This window comes from Anoplolepis gracilipes, chromosome 6 (genome assembly GCF_047496725.1).
Source record: "Anoplolepis gracilipes chromosome 6, ASM4749672v1, whole genome shotgun sequence".
NCBI lineage: Eukaryota > Metazoa > Arthropoda > Insecta > Hymenoptera > Formicidae > Anoplolepis > Anoplolepis gracilipes.
This window is the reverse complement of record NC_132975.1, coordinates 14,003,682-14,020,747: the sequence shown is the minus strand read 5'-3', so window position 1 is coordinate 14,020,747 and position 17,066 is coordinate 14,003,682. Positions and strand designations below refer to the sequence as shown.

The window sequence follows — 17,066 nt, the reverse complement described above, 5'->3', positions numbered from 1 at the left end:
ATTTTCAGAGATCGTCAACGTTTGAAATACATAAGTGTTGAAAAAAATCTAAGAGCTCAAAAACCAAGGGACCTTAAGAAAATGCGCAGATCTTGTCAAGCTATCTCGATGAGGTGCATCGACAATCAGTCGTCACATTCAAACTGTTAATATATTTTCACGGATTCTCGCAAATAGACGCCTTTTCTCTTGAGTTTTCCAAGGAAATTCAGGATAACTACGAGACACGATCGCGACGTTTCTAATCCGGCCCGATTAATTATGTTTGTGTATGATAAATACAGACGCGATTCGCATCGCGTCCATCGAACGACACCACGACGGATAGATGGCAACCAGCTTTAGGGTAGCTTTGTTTGGCCTATTCGTTGCTCAGCGACGTTAGATTGATTTCGTGTCAAGAGTCTTCAACAAGATAGCTTTTCATTAGACACAAGCAGCTCGATAAATATGCAACTTAATGGCAATGTGATGTGTGATAAAGCAGTAAGTCTCGTATCTGTTAACAAAAATTGTATATCTTTCGTTGAAAAGATCTTTATCCCAAGGTCGCATCTTTAAGTAAATGAATTATGATAAAGTAATTAAGTAAAGCAAATGCTAACTATGCTCGCTTCATTCAAAGCCAATATCAATTTAAACGATCGAATTTATGCGATCGAAACCACATCAAATACAGTGCAGGGTAGGAAAATTAATGAAGCTAAAATTGACATTGATCGGTCATTATTGAGCCCTTGTTTAGCCAGCATGCCAGAACAGCTTACTATCGAGCCATTTTGCATAATTGACTTGATACGCATTGCGCCATTTGCGGTTACCAATGAATTCCGCACATTTCCGCAAATGAATTCCGAACGAATTAATTCTTGTCTCATTTAATTTAATGTAATATTATCTTCAATTTATTTCAGCTTTTATTTCACTGTAATTCATGTTTTTTAAATTATTTTTCTTTTTAATTAATTTAATTATAATTGATCAAATTAAAAATAAATTTCATATTGTTCCCTGTGCAATTAAGGAAGGAATATAGAAATGGGCAAAATTGAACAAAATAAATCTCTCAATTTGTTACAAGAAATAAAAATCAACTTTTATTATAAAATAAATATAAGTTGCGCTTCCGTAGATGAATGTAGATCAATGAAGATAGAAAAAGATGATCACTCTGCTGTTTTTTCTTCAATATGTGCCGCACGGAATTTTTCAACATTTTTGGCAAAGTGAGATGGATAAATGGGAAGACAAAAGAGTCCGATTGTCGGTTGTACAACACGTGTCAAATGTAACGTCAAAATAAAACAAAGAAATGAATGAGAGGGGAGAGGGCGGGGAGCTTTTCCAAGTCTGACTGCCTGGTCTTTTTGGGGATGGTCCTTCGGGAGTGGCCCAAGACGTGCGGCTATCCTGAGACAGTTCCATTCCATCTGCTGATTTCTTCAGTTCAATTTGCTGATTTCATTCTGTTCCTCTGAGTGATTCTGGACCCTCGAACCGAGAAAATCCTCAATCCTCGGCGAAGGAAGAATCGATGTATCTAAATCTCTTGCCGATAAAAAGGAACAACAAGTGCTCGATGTCACTTTCATTCACCAATTAAATGATGAATTCGCTGATTCGCTGCCTCATATCAGCCTCAGGATAACGCGTTCGGCGTGGACCACTCCGGACCAGCGGGTCTGCTGGCTAAGATGCGAAGATCTAATGCAAGTCGTGTTTAAGAGCCACGTTGACGACGCTAGGCTCGTAATGCGGCGCCGGGTTATAATGTTCGACACCCACCAAGTGCGGATGCCCTATATGCGGGACATCGTAGTGGATGCGGGTGGCCTTGTCGTTACCGTGGAGAGCGAGGGGGGAAGCCTTGGGGCCCGGGATGGAGGGTTGGTTGGAGATGTGGATTAGCTCCGGTGCATGATGCTGAGAAGCGAAAAGAAAAACAAAATATTTTAATATCTAATAAAATATTTCTTTCCTGAAATTACGTAAAGAAACTTGAATTGTACGACTAGGGATTAGAAAGTTTACGCAACACAACTTGATGAAATGATAGTTTCTCCGAGAAATATTCCTCGATCGCGAAATCGCAAAGTTGCGAGTGAATGCGAGGGAGTTTAAAATGCTTGAGCAACTGCAATCTTGAGGGAATCATGAGGAAGTTGCACAAACGGGCGTGATCAATTTAATGCAACTGCGACGGGATTTCACAACGCGAGACTTATAATTCAGTTAAGTAGAAAATCAAATAATGAAGCAATTGAAATAAATTGGATAATTAAATATCAATACCACAACTCTTATTTTGTCCAATAATTTCAGAGCATTTTTCCTACCTTTTTTGTATATTATTATACTGTAGCATGTTATATAAAACTCTTGAGTGATTTAAACTATTTTTGTTATATCATTATAAAAATTATAATTGTAACGATATTTATACGCAATTTTTAACAAATAAATTTATAATTTCGCGTACGTTTATATAGAACGTTCTTTAACATGTGAAGATTGACGTGTTAGTTTGAAATTCGATATAAAAAAAATCATAAAATTTATACATATATGAAAAGATTGCGATAATATAATTATCAAGCTTGAGTTTTTGAAAATCATTTTGAAATACTCACAGCTATTAATCCAGCGCTAGCGACTGCCACAATGGCAAACAGAACAACCTGCAATAGAAAACACAAATTAATACAGTTCAGAATTTTAATATTGGTTTTAACAAATAAAAATTACATATTCACAATAATGTAATAATAATAAAATACACATATAAATAATATAGCACGTAATGAAATAAATTATTTACTATTTTTCATTGGTTTTAAGTTATTATCAGCAATTCAAGAGTCCTTAAGACTATTTATTAAAAGCAATTAATATATAAAAAAATACAAAGAGAGATGTAATAACATAACGTAATAGATAACGTCAAGGATATCACAAAAATTTCGAAATGAAATTATGTCAAGAAAAGAAATTGTCCAGGTAATCAAAGATACAAAGTTTCAACATCTCTCTATAAATGTATATACAATTTTACATGCAAAAAAAGCGTAAAATCGACGAGCAAAGCCGTCACGTGCAAAGGAAGAACTTACGAAGAATTTCATGGCGTTGGTCGATGGTTTTCCTTGCGTGTTATGCGAGCAAACACTATGTGTTAGAGGGTCGACGCGGTATGCTTTTATAGCAGGTCCCTGCCCAAGTCTAGGCCCACTCTTAGAACATCAAGCGGGGGCACGACTGTATACGTCACACGGACCCCTTTCACTAATCGCGCGACCGACACCCTCTCGGGTTCCCCCCTTGTTGGATACTCACCCAACCGCGACGTCACGCCTCGTCACGCTTCCGATAACACAGATATCGTAGACGTCGAAGATAAGCGAGACGTGTACCATCAAAGAGACACTCGTGAAAATAATTAATGAACGTGAGTGAAAATGCGTGATGTAAAAGTTTAAGCAATATATGCCGCTTGAATAAAAGAACACGGCGTGTTAAATCGTGACCCTAAATCGCAATGATTAAATCGACAACGTTATTTGTGAAATCGCTGATTTTTATACTTTAAAGAATTACAATGTTATGCCAGATTGCGTGGGAGAATTTATTTATACTAAATCAACTTGTTTCTTTGTGCGCACACATTTCTATTTTTAAATTAATTCTAAAGTAACTTTCCGATCTAATTCATTTCTTTTTAATTTTATATATTATTGTATGGTGTATTACGTTTTACATAATATTGTATAGACTATTATTTATTACATGTTCTATTACACAATTGGGATGACATAAACTTCTAGGAGAACCATCAGCTTTATTGCAAATCGATTGCATAAATATTAGCCAATTTTAACTACAACTTAGCTGAGCTTCCTTTCTACTTTTATTTTCTACTTTCGGTTATATTTAAATGTCATTTTTTTCATGCAAATTAATTATTAATTTATTTAATAGTAAACATTGAATACAATATTATAATTTTGCAAAATAACAGAAAAGCGTTATGCATGTTTCTTCAAAGACAGGCCTTTACTACTGATATATATATATAATATGTCAAATTGAGCCTCCATGATTAATGCTAATTTAAAATGTATATTTTATTATTAAAATTAATTGTTAGCAATAAATTCGAATTTTGAAAAATTTCTCGTATAAAAACAAACAACTTGATGCAACTTAGTTACATATTATTAATTTCTTGTATTTAGCAGCATAGCTATTATTAACATTTATAAAAAGGTTATATTATATATATATATATATATATATTAAAAATACACGTACAATTAATTTAATATATTTTAATTAGTAGGGTGTCACAGATATATAACATGTATAATATTACAATCATATCATCTTTAATCTCAATCGTCATAATAAATCTGTTTTGCTATTGATAAATTTTTTAATTAAATAATAATTCTATTTACTAATACAAGGCAACCCAGTTAATAAGCACGCAAACTTTCACAAATATTGAAACGCTCAACTTAGTTACAACATATTAACTTGTAAATAAGTTATTTAAATTTTGCTACACATGACTGATCTAGGAAACTTTATGAATGCAACTCGTCCAGAAAAACTTGAGAAATAAAATTGTAGAACGATGTGGCATGCATATCTACTTAAATACTTATATGTTGCACAATTTGTTTTTTATACACATACCTATGCAATTTATTTGTTGCAATCGAGTAATTGTAATCAATCGTACTCATTTCGACAAGAAAAGAGAGAAAAAAAAAATGTTTTAATAGAATAAATAAACCAAACAAAAGGACGGAATGTGTAATTTTCGGTGGGCGATCAAATAAATAAAAAAACAACAACGCAATTTCTGGTTTATCACAAGAGACATACAAGTCAATCTTTATTAGAAAATAAATTAAAGAATTGTTGCGAACGAAAAAGAAAAATTGAACGGGAAAGGATGGAAGGGAAAACGCTCTCTCTTCTGATGTTGCGATGTCTTCTTCAGTATCACAATGGCCGCATGGGAAATTTTCAGTGTTGAAACAGTAATAAAGGAAGGAACAGAAAAAGACGCGGTTGTCCATGTGTTTGTGTAAAACGTGTCATATGTAGCTCTAAGATAAAATCAAGTTAAATATATTTTTCTTTTTCGAGTTGGCTGCCTTGGTCTAAAATCCGCGAGTGGTCCACGATTTTCAATCTCTCGCGAGGATCCTTCAAGAATTCTGATTTTGACAATCCTCGCGGATTGTCAAAATCCTTGCTCTTTGCTTTTATTTATTTAAATCAAAGTAACTAAAAAAAAGGCGAGGGAGGGAAGAGAGTAATGAAAGGTCACGTTTATACGTCGTCGACGAGATTGTCTGTTGTCCGTTGTTACGATTATTAGGTCTCGGAATAATTACTGGGATTTGATATGAACCACTCGGGACCGACGGATTTGACGAGCATCGTGTCGTGCGGAGATCTTAGTCCCAGCCGTGTCCGTGTCCAGCCTTGACGACGGAGATGGCGGGTTCCGGAGCGGGTACGTAATGCTCAACACCGATGAGATGCGGATGCGGGATGTGCGGAGTGTCATAATGTATTCTGGTGACGTGGCCCTCAGCCTTGATGTTTAACGGCTGCGGATGCGGGGGTGGAATGGGGGTATGCTGGGGAATGTTGAGCACGTGATGAACCTCCTGTAAACGATATAATATAATGATATTAATATTGTGGTAATACTATAGAAAGATTAATAATTATACTTTCTAAACGCGGCTTTGTGAATAATTAAAAACATCTCTCCCAAAAAGTATATATATACATATATATAATATATTAAAAAATATGAATAATATATAAATAAATTGATTTGTCTAACAATAAGTCAATTTTCTTCAACGAACTATAATAAATTCTCGCATAAAAAAATTGTTTAATTTAAAAACATATTTTTTATCGATAATTAGCAAAGTAATATTGTGATCAAAAATTAAAATCAACTTATGCTCAATAATATCACAATTGACACATAACAATTTATTCTTATAAAATATAAAAATCCTAATTTAAAATACATATTTTATTATTAAAATTGATTGTTAGCAATAAATTTGAATTTTTGAAAAATTTCTCGTATCAAAACGAACAACTTTGCACAATTTGGAACAAAACTATATGTGATTGATTTAATATAATATAAACATAATAACATAAAATAAAATAAAATATTGTGAAACAATAATTTAAAAATAATAAAAATTATGAAGACAGCAATTATGATTACAAACAGAATAAAGATAATTTAAGATAATGTAAGATGTGTATCATTAATTATGTAACGGATATTTGGAAGCGGAACAAGCATAACATTACATAAATGAATTGCATCGATCATTTTGGTGCAATTGACCCGACATTTCGTCACAGCCTCTTTATAGGCCTCCGATTAAATAGGAAATCCAATTAGCTAACGGTCGCGGATATTCTGTTGCCGGTTCAACTGCAACGCCAAGCAAAAAAGACACGCAACTACCGATCAGATTTTACAATGTAACGTAACATTAGAAATCGACCGATGATTAAACGAAAAGGAAGGTGCAATTAGTTATACGACATAAGATCATGTGTTTACTTATTTCCCGTTGCATTTCTTCAAAATCTGTAATTACTGATCCAAATTGCTACAAATTGTAATCTCGAGCTATGCTATATAATATACTAATAACATGTAATATAATATTATATTATAAATGTTGCACAGGAGATTTTAATAATAATCATATTTGATAATAATTATATAATGATTATTTTAAATCTTTAGCTTCATTAATTATGATAATTTATGTATTTTACTAAAAAAAATTATTATTTCAAAAAGAAGCAAACAAAGATAATTGTATGATAAAGAGCTGATCTTTCTGGCAAATGATTTTTTTTATTGTCGCTTATCACGTAATATATTAATATATTTATTATTTAATTTAGAGTATGTTAAATAAAGTAAATTATTTTAAATACTTTAACAATGTTTCTTTACTATTATTATTCCTCTTCCTTAATAACTTTGTCAATATATTTTTCTCCATTATTATCTTAACAACACATATTAAAAAGACGTTTATCATGTTATGCATATTTAAAAGATGTTATTAAACAATCCATAGAATATTAAACATGTTCTGTACACGTGTGCTGTTAGGCCATTAGCTTTTGACATAAATTATGTATTTGGTTTATTATTGTCGTTTTCATTTATGACCTGGCAAATTCAACAAAGACACGTGTCTATGTGATTTAATACAAAATCGATCTCGACGATAACCTCTCCACCACCATTACCTTGGCGTACGATACAGGAGCGGCGACCTTGACGTATTTCGGTGCGGGCGCGACCCAAGGAAGGGGCGCGTGCACCACCGGGGCGGCATGCACCACTGGAGCGGCGTGCACCGCAGGAGCCACCCAGGGCTGCACGATCTGAGTGCGTCAAACAATTTCTCATACGATTGGAATCGATCACTGTTAACGGCAGCAACCCAGGCGTTACGTGAAGTTACTTTCGCCACCGAGTACGTCCAAAGCTACTCGGTCGTTGCAAGCGAGATAAACGGAGCCACTTTGTATGACGATCAGCGATGGGGTTTTAAAAGATGAGGAGTTACACGCACACAGATCGAGAGAATTGCAAAGAGCAGAATAAGAATGATGTTTAATAAACAACGACACTGATGAGAGGAAAGAATGATAAATGAAGATTAAACACCTTGTCACTCTATATATGTATGTTTCGATTGTCGATATGAGAAACCCTAGATCTTTTGGAGAACATCAAAAATAAATATCAAGATAAAAATTAAATGCTGTTAGTGCGAAATATCAGTCATGTTGGATTGACAACGATGGTGACGCATTTCTTTTGTAAGATTAATTTGTAAACTGAAAGATTAATAATCCTTTCCAAGATAAAATGTATAAACTAAAAGTTTAAAAACCTACAAGCATTTCTCTTGAAGATGATTGATTAAGAGAAAGATTATCTTGTTAAAGTTCGAGTCGTTCGAGTCGAATAACAAAGAATGTTGAGTTATTTAAAATGACTGAATTATCGAGGATTGCTAAAAAATGAATAGTACTTAGATAAAGATAGTACTAATGAGAATTAATTCCATCAAATTCCAATTTGATTAATCACGATAATTAGAGAAATGATAATTTACATTGCGTTACAATAAAATACAATATTAATGTTATATTAGCCATGTATATTATGTTTTATATATAAGCACACAAAAAATGATAAAAATAATATTTATTATAATATATATGTAAACAATAGTTATTAAAAATATACTTACTGGCTCATGATGATATCCGATAAGTCCGGCGCTAGCGGCCGCTACAACGGCGAATAAAACAATCTATAAAATACAATAATATATTAATTTAATAAAATAATAATAATAATAATAACTTATATTCAGAGTTTTGACATCTATTTTTATTTTACAGATAATAATAGAAATATTATAAGAAAATATATTCTTCATATTACGTAAACTGGACATGTAAAACTATATAATTAATTATCAGTATGATATATTAAATTATCAAATCATATGTTAAATTAAATTTATATTTTTTCAAAATTCTTATAATTTACAATTTTATATTTTATTTGACTTTTGGATATATCATGTAGGAAAGTTATGTATATTGCGAATGCGACAGCAGATGCAAGTTACACTTTGTATTATATTACATGAAGCAAGGGCAAATACTGCCCAAAGATACGGGATATATGCAATACTTGGGCAACAGTATCGCATAATAGAGAATCTTCGGGGAACAATCGCAAGTGAATTATTCCGCAGCGGCGAACTTTTACTTCCTGCGTTATACTACTTGCGCGAGGAGAAACTTACGAAGAACTTCATGGTTGTGTGATGACAGTTTTTCTTTGCTCGCTATGCGGGAGAACACTACGTGTTTGAGGGGCAACGCGGTATGCTTTTATAGCGAAGCCCTGCCCAGGCCCAGGGGGACTCAGGGATGAGGCCGGGGGGAGGCACTCGACGATTGCATCGCTTCGGATGCGGACCCCTTTCACTAGTATAGCGCGATCGACCCTTTCGGGTCCTTTATCGGGAATTCAAGAGCGATCAATCAATCAATCACGATCAGTCGTAACTTCCGGTACCGAGCGAACACTCTTTAGGATACCGTAGAACTATGGACCAAGGAGGATGGACACAGGCTCTGCGGATGAAATCCGTATGTCGTTAATCTAGCTTGTTAGAAAAAAGCAAATTGTTGCTCGCGTTGAAAAAAAAAGCAGATTAAATCACGACTCTAGATCGCTATTAGATTTATCAACAAATTACAAAATCTAAGTATTTTCTATTGTGTTTCGCGGCGAAAGTAGATTTATAAGCCAAATAATAATAGAGCGCGGGGAAAGTAGATTTATAAAACTAGAGCGTTCTGTAAAATTTCACGGACAAAGAAAGTACTAGATTAGATTTAAATCAAAAGGTCATCACATGAAAGATCAAATTACATTAAATAATTAAATGAAAAATATATAAAATATGAATTTAATTTGTAATTTAATAAAATTTAATTTAAAATATTAAAATTAAATAACACTGAATAATACATGTCACACGTGATTTTATTAAATCTTGTAATTTTTTTCAAATATTTCAGAATTAAAAAAGTTTTATTGAAAGCTAGAAAATATTTGTCGCGTGAAAAATCAGCACATGTGCTTGCGTGTAAATATTAAATGACGTTGCAAAATATTATTAAAATTAAAAAGTAACTAATAATATTAAAATATTAATTATTGAATAGCATTAGATTATTATTGTGTGTTAGTACTATCAGTATAATTAATTGTAAACTCAATTTTTTATGCAATTTAATTTGTAGTACGGTTTAAAATTTGTAATAATCACAAATTTCTCTAATTCACTGCGTGTTTTCTGCTGCGAAATATTTATAATATTTATAAATATTTAGATATATTTTTCTTTCAAAATATAGATTGCTATATAAAAGATTTATTGCGCGAATAAATTGTATAAGCCCAACCTCTGGCGCATCACAATCGTCTTAACAAGCATTGTCGATCGATCACTTTAGATTCATGGATCTCAATCGTGATGTATTGATCGTAATACGTTAAATCATTGCGGTATGTAGTTCATAAAGTATCCGGCTTACGTGTCGAGTGTAACAAGTTGATGTAGCGGCTCTGATTAGGATGTAACACACAATCGAGGAAAATGTGGCATGAGAAAGAAAACGGCGGAGCGTTTTTGCAGCTTGCGTAAAAGGGACATACACACTGTGTCTATATGAAACAATCGTCTCTATCTTACTATCAAGCGCTGTAATTTCATCAAATAAGAAGATAATAAGCGTGTAATAACGCAATCGCACTATAACTCCCTGCAATAGAAAATACGGTCATCATCTACCTTTCTTGGATAATTCTCGCGACAGTGTAATAATGTTTAAGGTGTTTACTGTCAATTGAGACAAATTTGGCAGAGAAGCATGGAACAATGATGTAATATCGCTGTAGCTTACGAAGAATAAAAAGGACAAAAATCTGTACTTATTACAATCGTAACTGAAGATGCGTTATTTCGACGATTTATATAAATTTTTTTTTATATAATTGATTGTATGATATAATTTATTCGACATATTTCTAATTAAATTAACGTGTGTATATATAGAAAGTATAATACACCGATATCACATATTAATTTCACAATAACGAAATTTGCGTTTCTTTAATTTCTCGCCTCTATAGTTTCATTAATTTACAATATAGTTCTATTTTATTTTATTATACGCGTAGATTAATTTTGCAATCTGCGTTTTTTCCATCGATGTTTAACTCTTTGTGCGAGGAGAACCATGCGATATTTTTCTTCTGTTCTAGTCATTCGTTTCACTAGAATCGTGTTGAAATCGCTATTATCTTGAGAAGCTGGTGTATATGCACATTCCGCTAATGTAACAGAACTATTATTAATTACTGTGTGGATTAATTAGATAATATGTAATATTACGAATTAAGATAGCTCTTTTAATAGATGTAAGAATTTCTTACAAGAAATTTATAGAAAAGAATGTAGAAAATAATTTATAAATAACATTCTTTTCTCTGCTTGCACTTGGACAAATTTTTCCAGAAAAGTTTGATTAACAACATAAACAGTAGTAAACAGCTGACTAATTTATATAATATTGGTATAAAAAAATTTTCTTATTCCTTCTGCGAAATCAACAAATTCTTCAATCACATTATAAAGTTTGTACGTTTCGCACATAGTAATTATCGATCTTTCAATATTTAGTAGTTCTAATTCTAGCAAGTAGCAATTCTCCCACTGCACGTCATTCACCCTCGGGTCTAATAAACGCACATTTAACGAGCAGCGTTAATTTCGCAACTAACACTAGCCAGCTAAAGGTGGTTATAGCCATGAACGCATTTACTTCTGGGTCACATCAGAGAGTACATCTGTCTCTCTCTCTCTCTCTCTCTCCTTCTTTAAAAGCGTAATTAGGATTTTTGCGAGTGCGATATCGTCGTTTCCGAACGATGGAAGTGAACGCCCTCGTGTTTCTTCGTCGCCGACCGTGGTTTTTTAGACTGATTAGCAATTACCGAGACGGTATAAGACCGACGCGATGTAAGAATAATGATTTGCGCAATCACGATTCGTTATATTTCTCCCGCGAGTGTATTTCTGCGCGCAGAACAACCCTGTCCCACCGCGAATGTTAATATTCTACACGATGTTGAACGCTTGGTAGAATCGCGTTGCAAAATCTGGAAAGTTTAACGATTCCAATTATTTTGTAACGCCACGCGCTCGTGTTGTTTGAATCAGAACAGATAGAAAAAGAGAAAGAGAGAGAGAGAGAGAGAGAGAAAATTAAAAGAGAGAGAGAGAGGGAGATGAACGTGTGGACTCGTTGGTGCAGCAAGCGCGCGAGCAATATTAATCCTCACGTTATATCGTGCAATGATACCTCAGGGAAATTTTTACATATGAGATGTTTAAACAATATTTTAAAAAATTCTGAGAAAATTGAAGACGTTGTCAAGCTGGAAGAGAAAGAAAAAAAAAAGAGAGAGGAACATTGTTATTAATCAATGAGATTTTAATATTATCTACTCAAGTTCATGCATACATATATGACAGTGATAAGAAAAAAAGGTACAATAAAAATAAAATAAAATCAATAAAAATAAAAAATATAAGAATATAAACAAATATATATATATATTATATTTTTAAGATTACCTATATAGATATATACTTTTATATGAATGATTTTTAGATAAAAAAAATCAATAAAGCTCACCTATGCACATCACTATACCGCAGTCTGAACGCGTTTTTGCCCGCGGAAAGCACTTTGCTGTAATTCATGCATCGCTGCAATCGATAAACCGATCTCCGGCACGTGAACAAAACAGCTTCTACCTGTAATACATAATACATTAAACGGCTGTTTCATATATTACTCTTTTGTCATTCGTTTTTTTATTGAAAAATAAAATTATGCTTGTTGAAATGAAACAATATATCGTAAGAAAATATATCAGAATGAAAGAATAGAAAAAATTTGCATAAGATTTTACAATATCCCACAAAAAAAGTTATCAACGTTTTCGAGAGTCCAGCTTTCACAATGTTGCTAAATTATAAAAAAGATCTCACACACACGTACACATCGAAATGTTTCTGAACTATCATAATTAATTATGTTCCTTCATTATCTCTTTTTGCGCGCTGAGTCGAGACACAATCGCGCAAACACAATCCATATGGCGACTCGCGAAACGTAAACGTTAAGTAAAGTCGATGTTGCAATTAGCAATTAATAAACGCGCGAATCATCGCGAGTGAATCATCCGCTGGCGAGTCATGATTTATGCACATCTGATCGTGAAAACCGGGAATCAAATAAACGAATGGCAGAAAAAAGATGTTAAATCATAGCTCGTTCCTACAATTTCTGTCACGTATACATCAAATCTCGATGTATTGATATTCAAATCTCGCTCATTATTAATGACTGCATTTACGGCATTTACATAACACATTGTGTTCGTGATAATGTGATTGTTCCGTTGCACAGAAAAGCGATTTCGCACGATAAAACGTGAAACGTGGAGCACCGAAAGTCGCGAAAACATTTGCGAATAATTACCGATGAGAAAATCATTTAGATGAGTGAGGTATTTATGTAAGGTAATTTACGTAAGGAACTTTCGTTAAAAAAAATCGCGATATGTAAGGATCTAGGATTCAATTTATTAGAATTAAGCTTTCTCTTACAATTAGTTAAATTCATATCGCACGTGATTCGAATTTATATAGGAGAGAGAAAATGCTTATAAATAGACGTAAATTCTTTTTTCGACAAAAAAAAAACCAATATACGTAATATATGTATATTACTTAAATTCCGTATCTATCTCACGAAAAATTTAAGATATCGATGCATAATTTTAACTGATCTCGATTACATAAATATAACTTTTGATTTGAGAAAATTAATATAGTGGAACTCTGTCTTTTAACATAACTCGTTTTATATTACGTAAACTTGAAAAAAAAAATCAGATAATAATAAAGGAACTATAAAAATAATAAATATATTAGAAAATAATTTTGGATTTTAACACTGAAAAAGAAAATGAAGCGATTAAAGTCGCTTAAATTATTCTGTATAATAACAATTTTAAAAAATAATATAAAATACATGTAAATAATAATATAATTATTATATATAGTTTGTCATCTTTAGTAAAAAAATCTTTCCGTTCATAAGATCGCGATACAAAGTGTTTCAATATTACTAGATAAAAAGAGAAAGAATGATAGTCATTAAAAAAATAGCCAGGTGCGCTGAATTCGCGATCTTGATGATGGATTGGAATGCCGATTTGATGACGCCGTTTTCATCAAACTCAACGAGCAATGTCGACGACGATCAGTTTTTATTCGCCTTTAGTCTATTAAGTCAAGTCAAGTGCTCTACATTCCCAAGGGCAAGATGATCATTAGCAGAATTTTATTCACGATATTAAGAATTTCTTATTTTTTTAAAGTTTATTATATGTATATATATACGATGCATAGAGAAAACATGTATTTAAACATGTACGTAATTATGAATCTAAATATTTCAAATTAATAGACTATTGTGTTATTTACACACGAGTCTATTATCTTTCTAAACATAAAACACAAATAATTATTTATTAAATTATTGAATTAATATAATTACTTTTATATGTTGATTTGACTTTCAATAAACACATGTAGAAATTGATTGAATCACTATAAAGTTACACAAATGTGTGTGATATAATCACCAAGACAAAGATATATAACTCTTTGAGTATAAATAAAAAGATAGAAAAAATCTTAAAAAAAAAATAAAATAAAAAAATGATGAAAATATAATCCGGTCATTAAGACAAATCGAGTCTAATCTTTCAATTCTCCTGTCACCTCTTCTGTTTTAAACTGCTGGATTTTCGCGAACATAATTAAATGATTAAAACTTGACTAGAGCCGGGGGCGGTAGCCCCCCCGAGGACAGCGTAGAAGTTTTACTTTCTAGGCGAGAGCGACGTTGTCGTGTGCTCGCGTTCCTCGCAGATATGGGAATCCGTGTACCCGCCGGGGATTGTGGCGCAATTGCCATCCTTGGATACAAATCTAGAGCAACGTGCTTCGGTGTGTCCGACGTGCTGGAAACTGACCTGACCTACCAATGTGGGGGAGACGGTAAAACTCAAATCGATCGCAAGATTGCAAAATTTTTATCAGAAAATACAGATGACGAGAGCGATAAATCTTCGCCCTGAGAATGAAAGAAATTCGCGAAATAATGATGTTATTTGTAACCAGAGAGGTAGAGCAAATTAATGTAGCAAATTATATAGATTTTCATCCGATTTTTCATTAATTAAAGAACAAAACGTTTAAAAAAACAAGCAATTTGAACTTGTTTTAAATAATCTATAATTAGAGACAGAATTTTGACTCATGTAAGAAAAAACTTTTCTCATTTATACAATTGTAATTGAAACTCCGTGCATAAAATTGTTGATAGCATATTATGCTGAGAATCATTAAGTAAATGAAAATTAAAAAATTATATTCTATGCAAAAAATTCTATTTTATTAGATATAATTATTTACATAATTTTATATGATATAAAATGTAAAATAAAAATAGTAATACTATCAGAAATCTCTATGATTAATTGCTACTTTGTTTTGTCGAAAGAATTGTTAATAATCTAACAATAAACTGAAGTTTAATGCTTCTTAATTATAAGTACCATTTATTTACTTCAGAATGCTCAGCAATGATTTTGACAGAGACAAACATAAAATTGATGCTTCTTATACGCGAGAAATAATACGGTTCTCCATGATGAAATGGGTGGTGCTATCCAATACCCTTCACTTGCAAGCACTTCGAATTGCACTGTGCAAATGACAACGATTTATTGCCGTGCTATTCACTCTACAAAGAAATGTTACCGTACCATGCAATTTATCCATGTTCTGCAATAAAAAATACAAGAGCCAGTAAAATGTAAACCTGACCTATTTCAGACGACAGAAAAGTATGAAAAAAATGGATACAAAGAAATTTAATATATTCTATAAATTTTTATATAAATTATATATATGTATATAAAACATTGATAAAAAGAATAATTAAATGCTTGTATAAATAGTTAAGTCTAAGATTAAATACTTAGATATAAATAATTAAATATGATAATTAAATTTTAGATAATAGAATTAAATAATAAAATTCTCGTTTTAACAAACATAAAAGCACTTATTTCAAATTTTATAATTATAAATAAAATATATATGTAATAATTACAGATCATATTTTTAAAAATCCTTGACTTATTATAGCAAATGTAGAAAAATATAAATATAGATATAATAAATTATATTTTACACATACAATTTTTGTAATAAATTCTGATTTTTGAAATTGAATTCTATTTATATTTCCAGCTAACTATATATACGTATACATATATGTTTTCTATCCACATCACGAAAAGCCCCTTTTAGCTTTTAAATAAATGATGCAAAACCTAATTAAAAATGAAAGTGCAATTCGAAAACACAACCGCGAGCGCATGGAATATATATATCATAATTTCTGCGGAAGTGATCACTCTCGCATTTTCTATAAGCCTCATCGACGCGAAACGCGTTACGCGAAATGCAAGCTGAAACTACACAAGCTGGACACATGTGCAGGACATACATACACACACGTGGACTTTCATCGCGAAAGCGTTGCACGTCGTCGATCGAAATAAGATCGTATTACCGTATCCCGGAAGAAAACGAACGGTTACCGCAACCAGAAGCGTCGTAAAGCGCATTAAACAGTTCGTAACTAAATTACATACGTATCCAGTCCCCCTCCCCCGATGCCTAATATGTCCGAAAGCGTTATACATATACATTTCCTACATTCGAAAATTTTTCCCCGATATGCGAAAGGATAGAGAATAGTAGACTCTGTTATTACACGTCTTGATGTTGAATGCTTTGCAAGTTATTAATTTTTTCTGCTTGCCGCGTAATTGACGGTGCGATGTGTAACGTGTGTTTAATCATAACGTATATATATTATAATTAGCGATACGATTTGGAAGATTGTGTAAGAAAAATAATCATTGATTCGGTGAAAAATATTTCTTTGAAAAGTTAAACAACTTTGTTATAAAAAGCTAGAAAGTCAAACGATAAATAATGATACATCTTTTTTTACGAGATTTTTAAAATTATAGTTATAAAAAAACACGTTAATTTTAAAAAAAGATTAAAGCTTTGGAGAAAATGTGATATATCAAAAACGCTTTTCTATTGAAACATAAAACGCAGAAATTGATTGCGGGATATAATGCATCGCTAGATATTGAAACATGACAATATTTTTTTGAATGTATCAATTATTTGTAAAAAAAAAAGAGCGATATAATACTA

At 32.2% G+C, this 17,066-nt stretch overlaps 2 protein-coding genes across 2 annotated transcripts; both read right to left on the bottom strand.

Annotated features, from left to right (window-relative positions):
- Positions 1-1,582: 1,582 nt before the first annotated feature.
- On the bottom strand, positions 1,583-3,214 carry LOC140666725 (uncharacterized). The gene is made up of 3 exons (XM_072894221.1): positions 3,111-3,214; positions 2,631-2,678; positions 1,583-1,923 (listed from the first exon to the last, which is right to left on the bottom strand). The coding sequence occupies exons 1-3, from the start codon at positions 3,120-3,122 to the stop codon at positions 1,705-1,707; spliced, it is 279 nt and encodes a 92-aa protein (XP_072750322.1). The 5' UTR covers positions 3,123-3,214; the 3' UTR covers positions 1,583-1,704.
- Positions 3,215-4,861: 1,647 nt separating this feature from the next.
- LOC140667043 (uncharacterized) lies at positions 4,862-8,996 on the bottom strand. Its single transcript, XM_072894676.1, has 4 exons — positions 8,910-8,996; positions 8,343-8,405; positions 7,327-7,464; positions 4,862-5,684 (listed from the first exon to the last, which is right to left on the bottom strand). Exons 1-4 carry the CDS (start codon positions 8,919-8,921, stop codon positions 5,469-5,471), a joined length of 429 nt encoding a protein of 142 aa, XP_072750777.1. The 5' UTR covers positions 8,922-8,996; the 3' UTR covers positions 4,862-5,468.
- Positions 8,997-17,066: the final 8,070 nt, after the last annotated feature.

Excerpts from the sequence above, each read along its gene's own strand:
- LOC140666725 (XM_072894221.1), bottom strand. Across the intron at positions 1,924-2,630 it reads CTAGCGCTGGATTAATAGCT|CATCATGCACCGGAGCTAAT; the intron begins GTGAGTATTTCA and ends TTCGCTTCTCAG.
- LOC140667043 (XM_072894676.1), bottom strand. Across the intron at positions 7,465-8,342 it reads TCGGATATCATCATGAGCCA|ATCGTGCAGCCCTGGGTGGC; the intron begins GTAAGTATATTT and ends TGACGCACTCAG. Across the intron at positions 5,685-7,326 it reads CTCCTGTATCGTACGCCAAG|GAGGTTCATCACGTGCTCAA; the intron begins GTAATGGTGGTG and ends TATCGTTTACAG.